This window comes from Cryptotermes secundus, unplaced genomic scaffold, assembly GCF_002891405.2.
Source record: "Cryptotermes secundus unplaced genomic scaffold, Csec_1.0 scaffold1054, whole genome shotgun sequence".
NCBI classification, from domain to species: Eukaryota; Metazoa; Arthropoda; class Insecta; order Blattodea; family Kalotermitidae; genus Cryptotermes; species Cryptotermes secundus.
In genome coordinates, this window is record NW_019719379.1 from 1,236,424 (window position 1) to 1,261,089 (window position 24,666).

The window sequence follows — 24,666 nt, forward strand, 5'->3', positions numbered from 1 at the left end:
CATTCTGCAGCAGTCGTACTGCCTACTATTGATCCTTGGTCTAAATACAGCACTGGATACCGGTAGATGGCAGTGAAGTTGAACCAGGTGGCCATGTTGTAATTTGCAGACATTTGTTTCACGGTTATTGAAATGTGAATATTTCTACAATCCGCACCATTATTTTCACTGTAAGTACCATACATTATTCTCCATATTCAAGATTGATGACTGTTCATCGAAATGTAAGTATTCAGCTAACAGCAGTTGTAAAAATCACATCCGAACAGTGAAGCACGACGTAAACAAATGAAAGCTATATCGCATTTCATTCATGACCATCTGGCGAAGTCATACGCTACGTGGTGACATGAACTACTGTTACAACAAAGATCAACTTTCAGTGAATAGGAGATAACATATATTTTCTTTTCGTCAAGAGTTAACAATTCTCCGAAACTTTAAATTTACCTAAACGTTTAAAAATATCACGATGTAAACAGACCAAGTTTGTCCCATATTTAAAAAGAACATTTAATGAGATCAAATATATATTTTATGTTTACTTATGACTAAAGATTGACCAATAGTCATATTTTACTTCACGAACATAAATCCTTCCTCAAAATGTCATTTAGACTTATAAGATGCATACATGACTGCAGGCTCATGTTTAATTGAAAACGCCCACATTTTCGCAGATTATGTGTGCTAAAAAAATTAAAAGACTCCAAATATTTAAGAAGTGCCTATAAACAGAACTTAAAACACAACGATTTTCACTGCAATAAACTAATGAAGTACATATACAGCTATTAAATTAGTTTCTCAACATTAGCATTTATTCCATTAACATAAACTGAATGAGTACCTGAAAGAGTATAGAAAAGGCATAATACACGTATCTGATACATACTCACATTCAAATCCAAAGTTGGCAAACACAGTACTTTTGAAATAAACTGAATACTGAAATGAAACATAGAGCGCAATAAAATAGTGCAGTGTGTTACTTAACGGTAGTAAACGTAAGAATCGTCATATTTCACAGTTAAGAGAATTTAGCACCCGTTAATATATGTGTGAACTTCATAACAACATATGAATCTGCTCATGAAATGAATTAGGGGTACCCTGATATATTCAATTAACACTGAAGAGGAAGTATGATACATACTCGTAACATAAATACGTCTATCAACTACCTACTAATGAATTCCACTATCACTGCTGCCGTTAGAATACCAGTTACATGCGTTCTAAACACGCTGATGCAAGAGATAATGATCGTAGAGACATACTGAAATAGTAGTGTCCACCGCTGTAATATTTTCTACACACCTAACAAGTCATCGTTACATTAAACGTATTAATATAGATCGTTAGACAGTGAAATCGTTTATGACTCTTAATATAGTGTGGCTTAATCGCGGAAGGCATGTGTGATAGAAAACTATAAACGAAAACTTCGCATAAAGCAATCCACACTATGCTGCAGATTAACAAGAGAATTTAGGAATTAACATTAAGTTGAATTTCATGTTAACATTTAATTCACTATATAAATTTCAGCAATGATCATGAATAGGGCCAATTAAATTTAAAAAAAAAACATTCTCTTTGTCTAAACAGATATTTTCCGATCAAGTTTGAAGCTTAGACTGTGAAACAAAAGACAGTAGGGGCTGATCATTTATTTTCGACGTTGCACCCAGAAACTGGTGAAAATACGTTTTCTGTGTCAATGTTGCCCAGTATTAAATGGCTTAAAATTAGCACCGTTTTTAAGAACATAAGTTACAACTTATTCTAAACAGAAATCAAATTTTACTGAACCTGGGATGTTTTCAAAACACAAACAGATTAATATTACTTACTTACTTACTCATATAGCTGAGCCCTTCTGGAGGATACGCCAATTCTGCAGCTACTCAAGAATTTCCCAGTATTTTATGGAACCCGAAGGTTCATTACCGTGTTCACAAGAGCCCTCCACTGGTCCCTATACTTAGCCAGATCTATCCAATCCATCCCATTCCATCCTGTCTCTCTAAGATCCATTCTAATATTGTCCACCCACCTACGCCTTGGTCTTCCCTGTGGTCTTCTTCCTTCTGGCTTTCCCACCAATATCCTACATGCATTCCCCGTCCGGTTAATATTAGGTCCTATAAAAAGAAATTTCAGATCAAATGGAACTTCTCTAGGGTCAACTAATGTCGATTTATAAATAAATGAATATATGACAGAATAAATTCAGCACAACAGAACAAAGTTTCTGAGTTATCAAATCTGAATTTTAAACCAGTGTTAAGGGTTTGCTTTCCGAAAACACATTCTAAAATTGTGAGTACATGGTATTATTGTTTTAAAGAAAGTGACACATTGCAAATTTCTGTGTCTTAAAATTACATATTTTAGTTGCTTGTTTAACGATGCTGACAACATCGAGATTATATAGCGTCGGATGATGATTAATGAATTGGAAAGGATTTAGAAGGAAGTTGTAGTGGCGTAGTCGAGGTGCTATCCCAGCATTTGCCTGAAGCGAATGCGTAAAATCACGCACATCTCAGTCAGGATAGTCTGCGTCCGGGCTCAGATTCGAAACAAGCACCTCTCGAATACAAGTCTAAACTTTACCATTAGAACAAAACGTTCGCTCATTTACACTCACACACAATCCCTATAAATACGTGTATTTCTACATCGAGGAATAATATCATTAAAGTACAGAGAACTTCATTATCAGTGCATAGTTTAACACATACATGCAAAGATACTAAACATGAAAGCTCCGGCACCCAGTATTTATGTCTGTCTTGCACGAGTAGACATGTTCATTGCCCACAGCAGCCGCGCGGTCTAAGGCATGAAATGTCTTCGCTCGCTCGGAAGTTTGGATCGTGGGTTCGAATCCCACTTAAGGCATAGATGTTTGTGTTTCTATGCGTTTATTCTGTGTTTGTGTTGTCCTGTGTTTAGTTACAGGCCTTGCGACGAGCTGTTCACTCGTCCAAGGAGTTCTACCGTCTGTGAAAATGATTACGGAACTGAATATGAGGCATGGGCTGCAATTGGCTGGAAGAGCCCTTGAAGAAAATGTTCATTACGTATGTCTAATCATCAACAGCTCATAAAATTAACTCTGTCTCAGTCAACAAACAGTCGGTTTTTATTTCAGGCACATCGCTCTTAATGGGAGGAAGCCTAGCTCCCTTTCAGAGAACTGAGATTCACAAGCAAACAGGTGACAAGCGGCATCAAATTAATAATATCATTGCACCTGTATTTAACTGTCAGCTATCTGTATTCTGCACTTCACTTGTCAAGTACTTCGAAATTTTGTACTGTCTGACACAAAGCCCATGTTAAGTATATCCCTTGTCACCACAGCATGGCGCGTCCTCAGGTTGCGGATGGAGGGGACGCCCTCGAGATATGGCGGGTAGCTGCGAATATATTGAATAAGCAGCGAGGGCAGCCGACAAGCCGTGATTTTCCAGTTTGGGGGTGGGGTCTCAGACCTGGATGGACTCTTTCGATATAGGACCTAAGCCAAGGAAAATGGATATGAGATTTTGTATGTGGAATGTAAGAAGTTTAGAGAGATAGGATGGGGTAGTATGGATTGGATTGATTTGGGTCAGGATAGGGAATAGTGGAGCGCTCTTGTGAACACTGCAACAAATCTTAGGGTTCCATAAAATGTTAGAAAATTTTTCTGTAGCTGCACAACTGGATACTTCCCAAGAAAGGCTCGGCGCCATGCAGTTAGTTGACACAAAGCACATTTACACACATTTCCTATATTGCGCAAGAACTCCAGTACGTCATGTCTAACCACGGTAATGCCCAATAAACACCACACCATATTCAGAAAAACGAGTGCAACTTGTTCTGCAGAACTTAGTTGGTTGTAAGAGTCAAGGGAAATGAAGCCCGATTCTTGCAGTGTTATTTCTGAAGTTGAGTGACGAGGGAGATGACTTTCCGTTCCGTAATTTAAGTTTCTGACAAATGAACAGCGCCTATGAAGGGTCAATTTGCGTATATGAGAAATATTTCTAAGACTGTAAACTGCATATACACGAAATCTCGGAAACCGACTCGAGTGAATCAGGATATATGTACATACGTACATAAACTAAAGTAAAAGTAAAGCTATCCTTGTAACAGGCCGTGAAGGCCCACAGGGCTGTGAGACGTTGAGGGTCCCGCATTATCTAGACAATCGACTCAAAGATGGCGGTAAGGTTCTCAGCCTTATGCGACGGCCGCGCTTTACTCCCCAGGAAAATTATTTAATTAATTCCTGTTACTCATTTCTGTTAGAGGCTGAGTGAACCCCATGCCCATAGTGCGACTGGGAGGATTAGATCAATTGAAAAAAATTCAATGACCTCATCGGGACTTGAACCCGCGACCTTTCACAGGGCACTTAATAAAAAAGGGGAAAGCTATCCTTGAAACAGGCCGTGGAGGCCAATAGGGTTGTGATACGTCGAGGTTCCCATATTTTCTAGATAATCGGCTCACAGATGGCGGTGAGATTGTCAGCCATAGGGACCGGCCGCCCTTTACTCCCAGGAAGATTCCTGGTACTCATTTCTATTAGAGGCTGCGTCGACCCCCTCTCCCCCAAGGTTGTAGTGCGGCTGAAAAGATTATGTCAATTGGAAAATCCACTGACCTCATCGGGAATCGAACACACGACTTTCCGGCTTGTAACATGGTGCCTCAATCATCTATGCTACCGCTTTTTATTCGCGGGATTCCAGACAATGCCACTACTTTTCACAAAGCACATATTTTAAGAAGACTGTTAGCTACAGGAATACCAGGGAATCAATATGATTAAGTTCAAGAGGGAAATTACAACCATACCTTACAGACTGATACTATCTAATGGCAATTGTACGATTTTTGTCTGATACAAAGCGAGAGAGAATGGATACAAAGGAAAACGAGAGCCACGAAAATATGGATGAAAACAAATGGACAGAGGTTTGACGTCATGAAAGCATCGATCCATACTAGGCAGACGTCAGGGCGCCTTCCCCCCTCCCCCCGAACTTCCCTGTTGACAGCTTGCTATATAAATTACAAGACAAAGTCTACATGCGCAGGGACGCTGGGTTATGCTATCCGTCCACTTCAATGCGTCAATGCAGAAACATGGAATATCAAGAAGTTCAGGGTAAAGAAAATCAATATATTGAACTTCATTATTTGTATCAATATATTATAGTTCCCCGCAAAATAACGTTCCACTACACAATAGAAGTTCCTCCTTAATATGGGGAGACAGTTTATTGAAGTACGGTCAGATAACAGGCCTATTCACACACACACATACAGACAGAATTCCCCATGGGCCGTCCATTCGATGAGAGCCTCGTTTCCATTTCAGTACTTCAAGCGTCATTTACTCTAAAACGAAGAATAAATTAAAATGGCAGAGAAAGAAATATATTAATCGCGAGCACAGCTCAGGGAAATTACAAAACTCTGATTTTCCAATAACTGTACATCGATATGTAAATCCTCTAACGGCGCGTCAGACAAAATACAGTTAAAAAGCATGCTAACTCCGACAATTAAAAGGTAAAGCTAACCAGCTGTAACAGGCGGTGAAGGGCCATAGAGATGTCGAGGCTCCCACATTTTCTCTAGACAATGGCTCACAGATGGTGGTAAGGTTGTCAGTTTTAAGCGCTGACCGCCCTTTAGCCCCAGGAAGACTCCTGGTACTCATTTCTGTTAGAGGTTGAGTCGACCCCAGGGCCATAGTGCAGCTGGAAGGATCAGGTAAATTGAAAAAAAAAAATCCACCTCATCGGAACTCGAACCCGCGACCTTTCGGCTTGTAGCATAGTGCCTCAACCAACTATAATACCGTGTACCCCTAATTTTGACAATTACAGTTTATTAAAATAAGGCGAAATCGGGGATGGACAGTGGGAGCCACCAAGCAGGATGGTGTGAAGGTGACGCTCCAGGCTTGTCTTTTGGAGATGCTCGGTTCAAATATCGACAGGGGAAATTACCGTCCTGACCATGGTCTACAGGCAATTGTGCATATTCTGTATATGATCCCTGGAGATGAGCATTATATGACTTAAATTCTGATTAAGTTATTTATCCTTATTTTCCAAAACTTTTACGGAATTATTTTCATTGTTGTTATAACTTAAAAAATCACTAAGTCATTAACTGACATGCGCGCACGTACACAAAACACAGATAACAAATCGGTGCTTAGAACGGCCAAACGACGATTGTAATGGAAAGTACAATTATAAAAAATGTGATTTATCACTGTGTAAGTGCATTGTTTTACCATAATCCGGCTATATTATAAATAATTGTAATAAACGGACTTACTCGTGTAAGAATAAGTTCCTGATGGCTTAAGAGAACATGGTCATTCGCGTGAACTTTGGCATGCATATGGACTGAATGTTTCTGGTAATTCTTCTCAGGTCTTTAAGAAAATTCCAAGCTATTTAGAAACTTTTCCGAGCTAACATATTTAAATTTCTATAGTAATCGGCACATTACAGGTATATCTCTATTGTACCCGGCAGATATGTAGAAATACATTGGTCGAATTGTACATTTCCTTAACAAGTTTATTCAAATATAGCACTGCAGTTTGCCGACCCACGATCACTACTTCTACAATCTTAGTTTCTTTATAACCACAGGACTACAGGCACAACAAGGAGAGTCAATATATGACTAATATTTCAAATTCGAATACAATCTTGTCTCAAACTACGGTACATGGTAAAAAGGTAAAGTTGTCCCTGTGCTTAACTAATTAAACACTAAGCCATGAAGACGTATGTGAGTGGATGTATGGGTTCACATTTTGATCTCGGCACTAGTTGGAGGTGAGCGGCTAGCTTCACGCCCGGCCGCTTTAACCCAGGGGAAATAGCCCCCGGTACCTATGTGGAGAAGAGAAAATACTTGACCCTACCGGGATTCGAACTCCAACTCCTCGGTCGTCCAGCCCGTAGCTAATCGCTATGCCGACTGCGCTATCCCGGCTCCTATGGTACACGGTTTTCGTTGAAAATGTGGTAGTTGCTCTGATGATTAAAATGTCGAAGGCTCGTCGCCATGTTCACCAAAGTCTACCATTAGATCTTCCAACTCAATTCAGCCTATACTATTTCTCCAAAACGCATTTTAATATTATCATCTCATTACGCCTATGTCTCCCCACCGGCTTCTTCCCTTGAAGTTTCACTATGTATTTCCCACCTCTCAGGGAGTGCTATGCATACCGCCCGTCTAATCTTGTTACCCAATAACGCCAACAACGTAATACAGAAGCCACAAAACGGTAAAATTCATACAAATATGAGAATTATAAGCATGCTAATAATCTTATTAAATATGACTAGTTCCACATCTGACGTTTGGGTTCTTATTACAAAGGTTCTGTTCCACACCTGCCTTACACCCATCAATAACAAGGAAGAAAGTAGGATAAATGATATTTTCAAAATAGTCATCAATATTTGCGATGGAGTTAACGAAACAGTCCACAATTCTGTACGATGAACGTACTGGGTCCGTCAACTTACAATTTAAATTGTTTCTGAGTTTATCGGGACAATGATTAATTAAGATATAAAGACCTGTCTGTCTGTCTATCTATCTATCTATCTATCTGTCTGTCTATGGCTCTACAGTCCTTTTGTTGGACCTTAGCTGCTTCTTTAGTTTCTTAATCCTATACATAGTTGGCACGACTCCTTGGACGGGGGATCAGCCCGTTGCAAGGCTGCTACCTACACACAGAATAAACGCACAGCACACAGATATTAATGCATTCAGTGGGATTCGAACCCATGATCCCAGTGTTTGAACGACCGAAGACAGTTCATGCCTTTGACCGCCCGTCACTGCGATCGGCAAGATAAAGAGCTGGGTCTTATAAAATATTAATCTTTGTGAGAGTGTACAAATGTTTATTTGACGTTAGAGTTCCAAAACCAAAACACTTATGTAATCAGAAACTGAAGTTCACACAGAATAAAATAAAACACTATACATATGCATAAATAAATATATGGAAGGTGTAAATCATTATGTTAACTTTAGGAGGGAGGTAAAATGTTGCGTCGGTTATGCGGAAAGAGCATGGCGCGCGCTTTAACAGACCTGAATGATCTCAGTCATAACTGGAAGGCAATCACGTATCATCTGTCCTGGGTAACACGAGATAAGTGCGAGTGACCGCTACTGCAGACACCACCACGCCAAGCCGAGGCAAGTATTGATCGTACGGCGCGCGCGGGACAGGCGCACGATGGCGCCAGTACCAGCTGCACAGCTTTCTGCGTATGCATTCAGTCAGCCGCTCCATGTTACAGAATTGACGGTCGGTGCTACTATCGTGTGCTATTTTTATCCATGGAAATTACAGCGATCTAATAGTTTAATAATCGATATTTCGAATATCCGGAGCTTTTTGTTGGAAGACATTGTACATTAAGAGGAACGTGACAACAATGGAGTTAAATTAAACAATTTTTCGAAATTATCTACGGAAACACTCTTAATCATATAATAATAGAGTAGTTGTATTATTTTATTGTATTAACGCGAGAAGTGTCACAAACTAAACGGTGTATGAGCTAGTGCAACTGTATGTTACAAGTATTGCAGCGATGTGAATAATTCCGATTGTTTTCTTGCCTGCCACTGCCTGTAGATTAATCTATTACCACTGCAGGCTTGTGAGGCTGGGATTTTGTGTGTAGTGTACCACGTGAAATCTGTTCTACTGGCATACAGAATATTTTACCAATCAATGATACCTAGAAAAGTACAGTCAATAACTGAAACATATGCAGCACCTTTACAGACAGAGCTAGAAGAACGGCGATGTACGTCTGATATCTAACTTGAGGCGAGAAAAAAATATTGTTGTTGTTACTGTAGTCCTTATTGTACAAACAACACAGTTATAACAACGTTTTTAGAGTTGCGAGAAAGTCTTAGGCGAATTTAAAATACTGAATATCATGTTCAGATTTGTTGAGCTAATGTAATAATAGATTTGTATAACAGGTGCAATTATTGAAGTCAGTTGGAAATGCCGAAACAAAAACAGATTCCCCCGGAAGACTTGATCATTCCTCCTCAAGACAACAGGATCTGTGGCACAATATGTATGTGTCAGATGACGGCTGTGTTAAGTAGCGTAGCCCTCGTGTACCTCACAGTAGCAGTGTACATGCCAACCTTGAGGGCCTTCCAGTCAGGCATATCCGAAGTTCCAGCTATGTGTACAACTACAAGACTATGGAAGAGGGATGATTGTGATTGGGTAACATGTGGCGAATGGTGTCTCAGTAAAAGTTCTGGGACGTGCTACCAGATTTACGTAAATCTTCGACGAAACGGCTCAGAACTCACTTTTGAGAACTGTACCAGCAGTGCTAATAAGATCTGTTATGGCATCGATCAAGAAAATGCTAAGTCAAGTCGTTGCATAGCTGACGAATGCAAGAACCTCACTGGTACATTTAACTGCACTAAAGGGAAGTGTATCAATATCACGGATGCCTTCGAATGTGAGTTCAAGAACAGAGATCCACCACTCAAATGTTCAGGACGAAGAGGCAAAATAACGTGTCAAGAATTAGATGGACTGCACAATTGTGAGCGTGGGACATGTGAAAAAATTCGGACTCCTTACAATTGTGATCGACGATGCGTTGACATTCCAACTAGAAATAAAAATGTTATACTTCTCAGTGGTGATAAAGTGTTTCTGTCACATTGTCAAAGGGCATTAGCGAATACAGAAGATGATCAGAAAGAAATATGGACAGAGGATCAAGATAATATTTTGTTAGCGTCGTGTTACATTATAGAGAACACTACTCAGGGGGTGATAGCTAATGACTGCATCAACGGATCGCTTTTGTCGAAAGAGTCTCTTACGGATCTTACTAACTTCACGTTCTTGAACTATTTGAGTGTAGTAAATACAGAACTTCTGGACCCGAACAGGGTAATAGCACCGCCCGAAATGGATCTTCTCATAGCAAACGAAAGCAGGTTACACATCAACATGGAGGGCTGCGTCAACACTCTGAGAGATGAGTGTAAGGATTTCTTCAGAGAGTACGGCAAGGACGGGTCAGACCACAATGCCAGAGCTCGATTCCCGTGTTTCTATGCTGACTCTGACCCGAATAAGGTCGTTGCCCATTTTGATCTGGAGGGAACGTATCGGCACTTCTTGGTAGCAAGTATCTTGCCGTCTTGTCTGTTCGTCGTGTCCTGTATTATTCTTGTATTCTGCCAGAAGACCGTTGAAGTTGGAGATGACGCCAAGATGCGGTTCAAGGGATGTTCTGGCGTCGATCTCATCATTGCTCCAGGAGACAAAAGTGTCTCTGCAAACAACCTTGGGGATGGTGGCGGGGGGGATTCGGTCAAGGCGCTCTGAGATCCGTCACGTAAGAATCCATGTTTATAAATCTCCCAGTTTTTGTATCCCAGAAATAGACCTATATACAATAGGAATACCCAATTTAAATGATTTCTGTGAAACATCTGTAACATCCAGTAGTAGCTGATACTTCGTAAATGAAGAATCTATTAAACATTATTGATCATGATGACAGTAAGGTTACAGAGGTATGCCATGGGCGTTTAGCATAAATCCTAAATATTCACTGAAATTATAGTTCTGAGCAATATATTAATCTTCTTTCCTGAGACTAAACATGAAATATATAGAGAGAAAAATTGTTCCTTTATGCAAAAGTTCATATAGACCACCCTCATAACTTTCAACAGCTATTATAACAATTCATTGCAATTAAAGAAGGTTATATAAAATTAAAGTGAGAGGAAAATTTTGGCGCCAGAAACAGGAAGAAATTGAACATGAAGTTCACGCATGCTTTTAGACAATTCGGTTACACCGTAAATTCGCATACGGTATTTGTGCCAGTGATGTCATCTGTGCGCAGTGCGAATGAACTATCTTGGAGACTAAATAATTGGGTATCTCTGTTATTGAATGAAAACTATGCTTACACATATTAACTATCTTTTACAGGTACAGGGCGTTCTCACGCTCTCAGATAAACATTATTTGAAAGCGTGAGATCGTGTATGGACTAACACAAAATACAATTAATCGAAGACACTTTCCCCAATATTTTTCTTCCTCATTTAATCCATTTTAATTCCAAATTTGGTTGAATTAAACATAACTTGTCTCAACTATTATCCAGGCGCATATAGCCGTAGATGCTCACGTGCCATTAAACATAGTCATTTAATGCTTCAGAATTCTTCAAATTACAGTTTCGTGTTTCATTCTCAGAAAATCTTGTTTGCAACTGTACCTCTCCTCAGAAAGTTGCCGCAGTGCTCCACGTCTCCGCCGTTGTCATGGAAACCGACTGACGTCAGGGATGCGCTTATCAATGGCGGAAACTGCCTTACCGAAAATGTCATGTCTGGTGTATTTCACCCATTAATATACTACGCACTTACTCATATTTATCTGTGCTGAGCTATCATATGACTCCTTCACTGCAAGACAATGGCCCCCAGATTGTGACTTGCAAACGTCTACGGAACATGAAAACACGTATTTTGAGGATATTTCTGTAGAGAACAGCATAGTGACACGTATTTTGTGTATATGGAAACAGTAGCGAGGCAAAGAGGGATAACATAGGTATCGCATTCTTCTCAGAACATGTTGTAGTTTAGTCTCGTAGTTTTGAAACACTGTCCCTTGAAATAAGCCATAAAATTCTCTTCCCAAACCTTTAGTTACCCGCCACTCATTCCCATCTTCCCACCTCATCCGATACATCTGCAATTCAAAAAGCATATTGTGGCATACAGAACCTTGCTAGGCAACGAGAGTGAAACAAACTAGAAAACGGCCACTGCTGGGCAACAGATTCGTAAATACGCCATTGCTAGACAGCTGCTCGCGCACAACAATGGAAGTACTGTTGGAAGTGATGTTTTATATGTGGTCCGCTCCAAGGCTGTATCTCTCAACTGACCAAATTCAGTTCAGCTAACGGCCAATCGTAAAGTAACTTTGACTTTGATAGTTCAGTTAGTGCAATGCAGTTGAGTACAGTGAAGTGAAGTGAGCTGGTTGGAGAGCAGTTAGTTAGTTAGTGGACTGATGCATTTCGCTCGTTGTGAGCTGTTGCTGTTAGAAGCTGGCAGCTGAGGAACGGGTATAATTCTGGAACGCAGAGTATGGGGAAGGTCTGCCGTTGGAAGTCGTTACCAGACAACGACTGGTGAAGATAAAGCAGATTTAGTGCGTGCTGTAGTGACCTGCAGGGTGTGTGAATTAGCGATAGCCCTATAGTTACTAGTCGTTACGATCTGTAAGTGTTCAATAAATCCAAATACCAATCCAAACCCCGTCTATAGTTACACATACACGTAACACTATTTATAACCAATAAACTAAACATAAATTAATTCTGCTAGATTCGATGAAAGACAAATGCAATGTCCGCAACCGACTAAATCTGAGGCCGGAATGTAAAGCCAAACTCCAAATTCCATGGGTTATAAGGTAGAACGAAACAAGTTTCTTAAACATGAATAAATCAACGCTTTCCATGGACAGTCAATTGAAAGTAAACTGGTGCATACCATTAAATTCACAGAGCGACAACTGGATCCAATCCAGCACACGAGACTGTATCTACAGCCATATATAGTACCTCTCTGCGAGGATTCAGTATCCAGGGAGTAAAACCAAACCCAATGTAACTTCAAGAAAACGTCAGTTAATATGTGCGGTGTTTTGGAATGGGCTAAAACAATAAGCACACTCTTACTGATATCGTAATTTACTGCAAGCAAATATTAAGAAGCGACCTAATTTCGAACGACTTATTAAACGGTTGCAACTTACTACAAACGTGAACAAGGCAATGAACGGTAATGAACTTGCAGGTCCCATACTGACAGACTCTAATCTTGACAACTGTGGAGTAAAGAAGCGGGGTGAGACAGGAAGAGACATAAACATATACACTGTGTATTTCATCAGTTCAGAACATACTGGCCACTAGAATACTTGTGTAATGCTCAGCTGAAATGAACTGAAGCAAATGTGTTTCAGTAAAAAGCATCGTTTCAGCAGTAAAACTGACACTGAATACAACAATATTACTCATGATAAAGACAATGACAAGCTTGCACAGCAAGTATAAAGTATGCGTTGAATGTTTTGGCTCAGGTAGTAGTTGCTGATTCATGCTGCTGCCTTGCCTTTAATGGTTGTGAATTCCTGCATTCGTCACAGCTCTCAAGATTAAGGTCTTGTACTGTACGAACCTGGGGATTTCTTGACAACAAAACGTCCATAAACTTATCTACTGAGTAATCATTTGCCCAGCCCGTCACGGTGGCAGCACCGAGTAAGACGCGCCATAGACTTCGATCACCCGACCAATGGGATCGAGTAGGAAGGAATCTGCAGTTTCGATTTACCCGACAGAAATAGTTCGGATATTTCACCGTGACCTTCACAATAAAAACACAACAATTACGATCCAAACTGATTCGTTCCAGATGAATGTTCGATAAATAAATATTTTTTGTTTGTCAGATAAGTAGTAAGGGAAGTGAGAAATACAGTAGGTCATGGCTGGTCCTCAGCAAATCAATACGGCACATTTTGCCGCAGTGTAGCGTGCCCCAATTACACCAGAGCCCTAGCAACCTGTACTGTTTACAAACACAGTCACATACACTGCGACAACTTGGCGNTCGATATTTATCGACTTTCTCAAAATTGGTTAAGCGAACAAACTGAAAACTATAAACATGCTTCTCATTAACATCTACAACTTCCTTAATATGCCAAACCTTTATACTCGTACTAGTATCTTCCAACCAAACCTTTAACTGCAAGACGTCCATTTTCTGAGATATAACGCCGTCTAGCCCGATGAGTCAACGAACGTTTTGGAGGAACACATCGCCTTTATCTTCAGTGTCGAAGAGTAAACCAAGAAAGAAACAAGGAGACATATTTGGCAATCTGAGCCTGCCGCTTGCTCCTGTTGGTTTCTTGCTTGGTTTACTCTTCGACCCTGAAGAAGGACACGATACGTTCCTCTGAACTACGCGGAGTTATAACCCAGAATACCGTGTCCTTCACTTCATTATTCTGTTTATCCATCCTGAAACTCATCGAAGGATGAATTCTGATTTGAAACCTGGGGCCGGAACAGTCATTTCGCGCGCCCTTCAAGCTCTCGGTTATTTATATGCTGTTAAGTATTTGGAGGGGGGGGAGACCTCAGGGGATCTCCATGTCTCCTCAGGGATCACCCTTCCCCACAGCCACAGAGGTTCAGGAATGGGGAATGGATATTTAATGTTGTGGTCAGCTTTATATACTCACTTCGAACCTCACAGAGAACACCAATGTGTGAGGCTGTCACTTCCAGTACACTAGCAGGCAAAGAAACAATCACACTATTTGATCTTAATAAAGCAGCAGCAGAACCAATGACGGCTTCTATCTCTGAGGGAATGCCGTGTACCTCCGCGGCAGTTCAATGATAACGTCGATCCCGCATTATGGGTGGGAGAGGGGTATTACCGATATTTCAGATATCCTCACTGACCCCCACCGAGGTGGGTTTAACTCTGTGTAGTTCGGAGAGAGCCCGACGTTTCGGAAGAACATACCTCCACCAAAGCAGCTCAAACAGCAAGAATTCAGGATGAAACACGAATTTTCCTCCGACATGTCGGTTAACTTTCACTGAACTACATGACTTTACATCCCAGGAGATACAACTTATTTTGGTCATGGCTGTGAGAACCTTACATCCAAGAAAACTTTTAACATCACGGCGCATCGTCTCCTATGATCAGTTAATGACAAAGCAAAACAAATTTTCAGTTTTTCGACAGCATGTATGAAATAAGCCGATTCTGATTAGGGTGGTATGCTGATCATAAAAATTATAGCGATTTGTAATAAGCGTAGTTCTTTTATTACCCCGTACTTGTTTTTACATGCAAGACATATGAACGAACATTAAACTTATTCTGCATCTTGAAATAATGGTGTTACTTAAATGAAAAAAAGTTTCACTAGTAAAACATAAATTTTTTCAGATTACAAATGTGGTGTTGGAGAAGGATGGAGAATATCAGTTGGACCGATTATGTGAGAAATGAAGAAGTGCTAATTAGAGTCAGTGAGCAGAGAAATATCCTACATGAAATAAGAAAACGGAAGGCTAATTGGATTGGTCATGTTTTACGCAGAAACTGCCTTCTAAAAGAAGCTATCGAAGGAAAGATAGATGGGCGGATAGAAGTGACAAGAAGACGAGGAAGAAGACGTAAGAAGATGCTGGATGACCTTGGGGACAGAAGAGGATACTGTCATTTGAAGGAGAAAGCTCTAGATCGCATTAAGTGGAGGAATTGTTTTGGAAGATACTGTGGACCTGTCGTCTGACAGATTACTGATGATGATGATGAAATGGAAAAATTTATAAGAACCGTAAAAAACAAAATTGTGATATGATGGAAAACTCTTGTGTTCTGGTTTAAAATCAGCGTGTATCTCACATTTTACATGTTAGTTGTATTTACGTAGTATACTGGAACAATTATGACAAGGAAACAGAAGTACTGTCACACAAAGTTTTATTACGTACATATGCCAGGGCGTTGTCATTTTTCTGAAATTATGGATACGCCCTTTGCCCTGGACATCGTTAATAGTACAATATATGGCATTTGTCATGGGGAAAAAATTTTATCTCTAGCACGTATACATACCACTAATATCCTCAACTCCCCATGAAATGAATACCAGAGGAGGTATCGTAAGAACTTTGTTTATTAGAACGTACTAGGTGGTTAGCTATACTCAGGGTCATATATTTTCTTTTTTTAATTTACTCACAGGACTGCACGAACTTTCATCTTCTTATACCTTTAGCACATTTTTATGAAACTGGAAATACGGTAATTCTATTACACGAGTATTAATATGTTTCATTGCCTTTAATTTTATGCACCACTTTCTTTCGGAGAACACTTGAACTTCTACGTCAATGCTTTGAGTGCTCTGACAGATTCCTATGAAACTTGATGTACGATGTTTCTGTTATCGCCAATCAGTTCGTCTTGGCGCCAAGAATGCGCACATATACAGAGTAATCGATTAAATATAAAATCCAACCAATTTTTCGACATCCAAAATTGACTCCGGGTAGCGAGTTGCTGAGTTGCATTCAGTGCCACATCAAGTAATGAGAAATCGTCTGTAACATACAAAACATATCACAAAATAATCCTGAACGCCTCAAACTGCTTATGTTGTTTCGATCTCCAAGACGGAAATCGGTCATTAAAAAGTATGTGTGTTCTATGAGATACACATACAGAATATTCGTTGTAATGCTTCCGAGAAAGAGGAAGCTTGGGAGACACAGAAAGAGATCAGTGGGAAGTATTAAAACAAACATCTGAAAAATGGAATTAAAAGTTAGGTTGAATTAACTGGTTTATGTTTGCGTCCAATGCCGGATGCTGTGAACATGGTAATGCATCTTTTCCATGGAGGTGAGCACTTCTTGAGAAGCCGCCAATTGTGCAGCTATTGAAGCACTTTATGAAACCCGAAGGTTCATCACCGTGTTCACAAGAGCCCTCCATTGATTCCCATCCTGAGCCAGATCGGTCCACTCGACATCATCCCACCTTATCTAATATCAATTTTAATATTCTCCACACCCACGTATGTCTTGATCTTCTTAATGGTCTTTTTCTTTCTGGATTTCCCATCAGCATCTTTTCCATAAAAGCAGAAAATATCTTAACCCGTCGAGTAACTATCAACTCATCAAGGGAGATCCTACCATGTGTAGTTAGTTGATTAAATGGAACTGTAGATCTCTAACGCAAATCAAAAAGCAACTAATGTTCCCTCAAACGGATACGTAGTTCTCAAATGATAATCTCTGGATGTAGCATACAATCTGTGGCAGCTTGAGTTGGGTATGTCATATCGGTATTCTTTGTGTTGACAGGCATTCCCCTTCTGCTCGAGAGCCCGGTCCATCATCAGCACGTGTTCCCGATGCAGGATCACTGAAGATATCACCAAGTTCCGCACTAAAACGCACCAAGCTTTCCAACGTCGTTACATACACCACGACTAGCTAAGCTACTTTCTTGTTGCACCACAACAACTTTCCTCTATACAGCTGCATCACATTTAACACGCGGTGCATACCAACTGCGGATAACACCACCAATATACTAACTTGGAGCCAGGCTTTTACGATGTCATGCGGTGCCATCCTACAAAAATACTAGATTTGTAGGTGCAGGACTCACACTGTCACACATCCAGGAGGGGAACGCGGGAGAAAAGAGAATACCATCAATATATAAATTATAATTGACACATTCCGTAGAAGTGTCAAAGGACTTTCTAAATACCTATTATATTATCAGTATTTGGGGGTAATATTATTATATTTCAGTAATGCAAAGATAAAAAGAAACAAAGGCAGAGTACCCAAAATTTTTCTCTTAAATACTAATGATACTCGAAGTGAAATTGAAAATATGTTACGCATATTATAAATAAAATACAGTTAACAATTATAGTCTACAGATATAGCATATTCGTTTCCTAATAACTAGATTTTAGCACAACTAAGATAAACCAAGTATCTAGTTGAAGACAGTCCATAGAACCCGATCGAAGTCTCCGCTCTGAAAATACTTCAGCTGAAACGGCTGGTTTTTTAAAACAAAGTAAAATTTAAATTATCCAAATCATTCTTAGACATTTGTAACTAAGCTTTGGCCCATTATACCCACTGTCTGGCTATAATTAAATGAGCACGTGAATCATTAAATCCGTCATCATTGATCCAGACGAGTCAACCATCATCATGGGGGCCGAAGGCGGTGGTGGAGGTACTATTACCGCTGACGTTGTAACCTTGATGGAAAAGGTGAAATTTTACACCTCGTTATGCCTAGGCACTACAGCAATCATTTCTGTATTCGCTTTCCTCTTCCTCGTACCGTTCGTGGTGGATCCCGCAATCAAAGCTATAATGGCCGATTATGATCCTAACCCCGTTACATGCATTGCGGTAAGTCACACTTATGCAGAAGGTCTCCGAAACTGCTCGTGGTCTTCTTGTCGCGAGGGATGCACGACCGCAGCTCTGCGCTGTCACCAGATCTTAGTTAACTACACTAGAGTACCGTTCAGTGAATGGGGGAACAGAAGCACGGAAAATGTGGCGTGGGACGTAGGAGATACCAAGTTCTACGTGAACTCGGAAGGGTGCGGTTATCCACCGAGAGTCAACTGTTCGGAGTTCGCTAAAGAGTATGGGTACAAGAACTTGATGAAGCCCTTCCCATGTTACTACAGTCGTACATATCCCGAAAAGGTGGTGGAGAGGTATAGCTGGAAAGAGAACCTCAAACATCTGATACTCTCATTTATCGTACCCAACATCCTCTTCGGAGTGTCCATTGGTGTGCTAAGCTACTGGTACTGTCCAAGTTGTAATCGGGTCTGCAACAAGAGGACGTACGTTGACAAGTACCCGACCAAGGAAGAGTAAGTAGGAATGTTACTAAATGATTTGTGTCACTTTCGAGTTCTGATACGTGTCATCACAATTACAGCTTAACAACAAACCGGACACTCAGTGTGGATATCACGTATTATGTTCATTTTACAAAGAAACAGCAATCTGGAACAGAATAATGCGTACTACCGCTACAACACAACCGTGTCCCGGCCCACAGGAAACTTGTCGCATTTCACGCAGAGTAGAAAAGTGTTGGTACATACTTATTTACTGATGGAGCTGAGCCCTTCATGAGGAGAAGCCAAAACTGCAGTTACTCAAGAATTTCCCAGCATTTTATGGAATCTGAAGGTTCGTTACCGTGTCCACAAGAACCTTCCACTGGTCCCTATCCTGAGCCAGATCAATCCAATCCATACCATCCCATCCTATCTCTCTAAGATCCATTTTAATACTGTCCACCTACCTATGCCCTGGTCTTCCCAATAGTCTCTTGTCTTCTGGCTTTCCCACCAATATCCTATATGCATTCCTCATCTTCCCCATTCGTCCTACATGCCCTGCCTACCTCATCCTCCTTGATTTGATCATTCTAATTATACATGGCGAAGAGTACAAGTTATGAAGCCCCGCCTTATGCAGTTTTCTCCAACCTCCTGTCACTTCATTTCTCTTCTGTCCAAATATTCTCCTCAATTCCCTGTTCTCAAACACCCTCAGTCTATGTTCCTCCTTTAAAGTCAGAGACCAAGGAAAAGTGTTAGTATATCTCGAATTTATGTTTAGCATGCTGATAGTCTCATATCCGATCAATGAAACGTATACGTGACAAAATTTGACAAGTGCTCATGATTTCTTTGGCGTGGCATTAGTCCTTCCTTTATTAATTGCTAATACCAACTCCAGAAGTTGATACAGCATATTTAAGTTTTCGATATCTCCTTACTTAAAGAAATACGAACTAGACCTAAGCTTTACGTGCAGTCCATATTGATAAGGATGTGTTGCCATATAAACAACAGCATCATCTGATACACCATTCAGTGCGTGTTTCTGTGCCAACTCTTTGTATTTACGTTGTATTCCTCAACCTGGCAACAGAACTGGATAACAGAACACGAAACGCGGTTCATTATCGATGTTTTAAACACTTTTCTACTTTCGAATAATTTGGATATTAAGTACTGAGTAGAGCATTATCCATTGAACAATTACTGTATCGATCGCCACAGTGGCACCAATTAACAGCATATAATTTCATTATTTAGAATAGTGTTTGTTTGTTTCATAGGTTCTTTAACGACGCTGTATCAGCTTCTGAAGTTATGTAGCATCGGATGAGACTTGAGGATGATATGAACGGTGAGTCGAGAGGGGTTTTGGAGTAGGCGAATGTATCTTATTTTAAGGTGTTATCCCAGCATATCCCTGGAGGGACTTAAACTACATTAGTCTGGGTGTCCGGTTCGGATACAATTCATACTGAGTACACCAAATATTCAGGATTAAATAACATACCAAATTAAATTCGACATTTAAATTATTGAATTATTAGTCACCCAATTTTACAGGGGCACGCCGTAGCGTAGTTGGTTGAGGCAATATGCTACAAGCCGGAAGGTGGCGGGTTCGAGCCCCGATGAGGTGGGTTTTTTTCAATTAACCTAATTCTTCCAGCCGCACTATGGCCCTGGGGTTGACTCAGCCTCTAACAGAAATGAGTACCAGGAATATTCATGGGGGTAAAGGGCAGCCGGCGCGTAAGGCTGATAACCTTACTGCATCTGTGAGTCGATTGTCTAGAAAATGTGGGATCCCCAACATCTCACAACCCTATGGGCCTCCACGGCTTGTTACAAGGATACTTTTACTTACTTACTTACCCAATTTTACATTACGAGAATCTGCATCATGTATAAAGACGACCCTTTGGCTATATCTTGTCAAAATAAAATTATTACATCATTTTGTTTGATTTAATGGTCGCAAAGAGGTACATTCCTGATGCTGTATTTCCTTTATTCGTAAAATGCTCAAGCAGATGCTTAACAAGCACTACTCTTACTGTCTTAATGCAACGCAAGCCACTTTAATCGTTTAGCTGACACGTGGATATCACCTTCCCAAATCACAGTGCTAAACTAATACATGCTGCACATAATTAAGGCTTATTTACATCAATAATACCCATATTTTTTTTTTCGAAAGACCTGATCTCATCCGTTAGTTCAGGCCAATAACCTGATAAGAAATACGGAAAATTACTTCGACAGGTACAGTAATTATAAATGCCTAAATCCTGGCCACATTTTTTACTTAAAATCCATGACGAAAAGTAAAGCCGCCGCGTATGCAATGATCCAAGTAGTAATTCAGTGTTCAGAAAAAAAAAATATCCTGAACAGAAAATTTAATGCACATGGAACTGGGTATCGACTATATAAACTATAATTTCAGAAAATGAAGTTAGCATAAAGTATAAAGGATATATCTATCAGAGAGTTTCTATGTGTTATACATCTACATTAGTTTTAAAAGTATGTTTGCTCATATTTATACATTAATGAAAACGTATGTTCCGGTATAAAGACAAAGAGACCGCTAAGAAGTAATATCACTGAAGTCCAACAACAAATGCTATGGTTATTCTGTACGGGAACAGAGGAGTGCAGTGTACCATGTAATGTATAGCTACGTTAAAACAATACTGTAAACGGATCCAATGATGTCCAATAAGGTTTATGTATGAGTTAACAGATAGAAGTAAATCAGAGCTATAAAACTTCATAGAACTGACCAATGCATTAAATGAATAACAAATACTGAAAATCTCAGGCCACGGTTTCCTCTGAACGTGGGTGTAAGACGGGATGAGAGGTCAGAATCATAGATTTCATTCATTACAGCTACAGATTAGAATTTCTGTGAAAACGTGAGTCGATATTTATTGATCGCAAACAAGATTTCACTTCTGCATGCAATAAACTCTTGGAAATATAGGTTTCTGCTTAATATGAAATACGAATGTGTAAATTGCTTTTTAATGTATTAGAACTTATTACTGCAATGAATTTAAATTGAATTTTTACTGTATTAAATCATCCACTATTAAACTTGTACATGACTCTCAGTTATTTATCTAACCTGCATTAATTCTTTGAATTGTGAAATATTTTTAACGAATCAGACTTGTAAAAATTCTTAAATAAACGTACACGTTTTCCTAATTTGTATCCTAATGAGATATCTCATTTTCATAACAAATATTCTTGGTGCATCATAAAAAGAACAAGTCTCATGCCAAACGGAGCTAAATAAATAATATAGTGCTATTTGGACGAAAATCAGGCTTGGAAATAGATGATTTGTGGAACTTTCATACTAAGGATAAAGTCACTAACTTTTATATAATCAGGTATAAACAAATTTATTTATTGGATGTACGATTAATTTCGCATTAACTTTAATATGGGACCAACTCGGAAAAGCCTGAAGAAACTGAATCAAGATGCCAGTACAAACCGAAGGACGTTAGGTCATGACATATATCTATCAGTATGTCAATAAATAATTCTTAATGATTCTAAATATGAATTTCTTATATTTATCTTGTACATTTTCCCACAAATGCTCCAAAATGAAGTTCATACGTACGAGTATTACGGATTACATCAGAGGGTCTGTATAGGGCATGACATGGAACTTAGTGACTTTTTAAGATGCACCTACAAACAAGTCCAGCAAATATAACTAATCTGTTTGGTTAACTTCTATGTTGTGCAGTGAAAATGAGGACGATGATGATTATTATGAAGAAGAAGAATACTGAAGAATTGACATATAATAAACTTTCAGTGTGGTACTCCTGATGACTGAAGAATATTCTCAACACCGTGTCTGATTGTCAAGAGGTGTTATCGCTATCATTGGAAGCTGTCTGTGTTTCATCAAAGTTTGCTATATCACATAGTCCAGAGCGATGTCAGACAAGACGGGCACGATTGTGGGATAACAACAAACTCTTGTGCTTTTACGTTGTAATGCTCTGCGGGGCAACAAGATCATAATGACCTCAAATCAGAATTTGCATCTTGCAGAGATTGAATTATATATTTAAATTACACTACATTAGTTTTACTAAGCATGTTCTAATCATTCTTAATATTGTAAAAATGTAGTTTCACTTAAGTGTAATTAAGTTGGTTCTGCTTTCTTCTTAATTGAAAACTCGTTGCCCCGCAACCTACTGTGCAAGTGGACGTCTGATAATTGTATTGGAACTTTGTTATTTTCTGATACAGCGAATGAATGTGCCACAGGTGTAACGGCTCGTAAATGGGAAGATATTAATCAAACGCTCAAATATGTAAAGAGTACGTGTTATCGTGCCAATTTTATTACGAGATGTATGGGCTGTCTTTACATTCGCAAAACTTAATGTACAAACATTACAATTTTAATCTCCCGAATTCAACGTAGGCTAAAGAAACAAATAATGAATAATTCCAATTACTACGATGAATTTCCCTCATATTTAAGCCCCTCCTATTATAACACCAATGTATGGAGAATATCTTCATAACCACCGCTGTGAGAACCTCAAATCCCACATCAACGCATAGAGTTCCCGCTCCTTGAGACACATTTTCCACTTGCTAAATGTTATACAGCGCATGCTCCCTCGTTTACACATAGCAGAGACCCAGTTCATGTAAATATTAATACCGTACCTAATTCCCACTCTAATATTATTATAATTATTGGTTCTCATTCACACAAGGAACATACTTACTATGTTTCAGCGTTATCATCTAGAATGGTTGTGAAAATATGGCAAATGTGTAATAAATATAACCCTTTTATAAAGGAGTAATACACCACGCCAAGAAACTGTTAATAATCTATTCCATAAGCGAATTTTTCTTATGTAAATATCAGCTATGAAACAGTTATGAAGAGAACACTTTTTAATGTTATTTTAAATATATACAGCCTTGTGACTGTAAACAGGTATTACATTACTTCCATTACATATTTTTGGCTCATTTCAAATGTGTAAAACAAACTGCATAGCTTCAAATGGGATAACTTTCAGTGAATCTAGTCGATGCACATAATTATAAAGGTATGCAGTATCTGGTGATATAACTGAACTACGTAAACCAGATAATATACACGCATTTTTGCTTTACTCATACATTCCGCAGGAAGACTTCATGTCGCTGATTTTTAATGTTTACATGGATGAATCATATATTTCCCTTGTCCTGCAACATTCAAATAAAATTCTGCACACTTTGATTGACGTTTCTCTATTAAATAAGTGGGCTTTCAAATGCAGAATCGTAATTTAGTTCAACTATTTCATGTTTCCAAATACTAATTACATCTCATAATTATTTTAAAAATTATACAGTTTAAAACTCTAATAGAATACCACAGACTATAAGTAACTGACTTTAATAACTATTTCATATTTCCAAATAATAATTGAATCACACAGATTTTTAAATTTCGTATAATTTACAACTGTAATAGAAGGAAAGATTGTGAGTACTTCTCCATTTTAATAGAGATAGGTAATTTAAATTGTATAACTGTTCTATATTTGAAATTCAGTATGGAAATATACTGATTCTAAGAGCACCATTAATTCCATTAAAATAAAGAGAGGCATAAAGGTTTATTCTCGTATAAAGTCCTTAGTAACCGCGTTTGTAATTGTTCGACTGTAATTCTTTATAACATTAAAAAATACAAAATCTGCATGTTTTTAATTTTGATTCATCATTTGAAAGACATAATTATGCAATTAGCTTTAAAAAAATGTAAATAATAATGCTCGCGATTTGAATATTAATTCGTCACATGATCAGTAGGCTGTCTACTGCTTGTGTAAAAGCCAAACACGATACTGAACGGGATATCAGGAAAAACGTGTCATTCATTTCCGCAATCCACAAGAAATTCTGCCGGTCTAGAAAACCGAAAGTAACGGCCGTGGGAATCCGCTGCAGTGACCAGGCGACACCCTCTATCCGCAAAA

The 24,666-nt window shown here is 39.1% G+C and overlaps 1 protein-coding gene across 4 annotated transcripts; it reads left to right on the forward strand.

The window, feature by feature from the left end:
* Positions 1–24,666, forward strand: LOC111865988 (protein tipE). 4 transcript variants are annotated; one of them, XM_023854466.2, is made up of 4 exons: positions 1–170; positions 17,085–18,646; positions 19,912–19,982; positions 22,404–24,666. In XM_023854466.2, exons 2-3 carry the CDS (start codon positions 17,961–17,963, stop codon positions 19,949–19,951), a joined length of 726 nt encoding a protein of 241 aa, XP_023710234.1. In that variant the 5' UTR covers positions 1–170; positions 17,085–17,960; the 3' UTR covers positions 19,952–19,982; positions 22,404–24,666. The 4 variants fall into 4 exon arrangements, with proteins under 4 accessions (XP_023710234.1, XP_023710243.1, XP_023710226.1 ...); XM_023854475.2 differs by lacking the exon at positions 22,404–24,666 and having other exon boundaries at positions 19,912–20,224; XM_023854458.2 differs by lacking the exon at positions 19,912–19,982 and having other exon boundaries at positions 5–170.

Bases quoted from the DNA above. Each gene is read 5' to 3' on its own strand.
- LOC111865988 (XM_023854448.2), top strand. From the start codon at position 9,098: ATGCCGAAACAAAAACAGATTCCCCCGGAAGACTTGATCATTCCTCCT.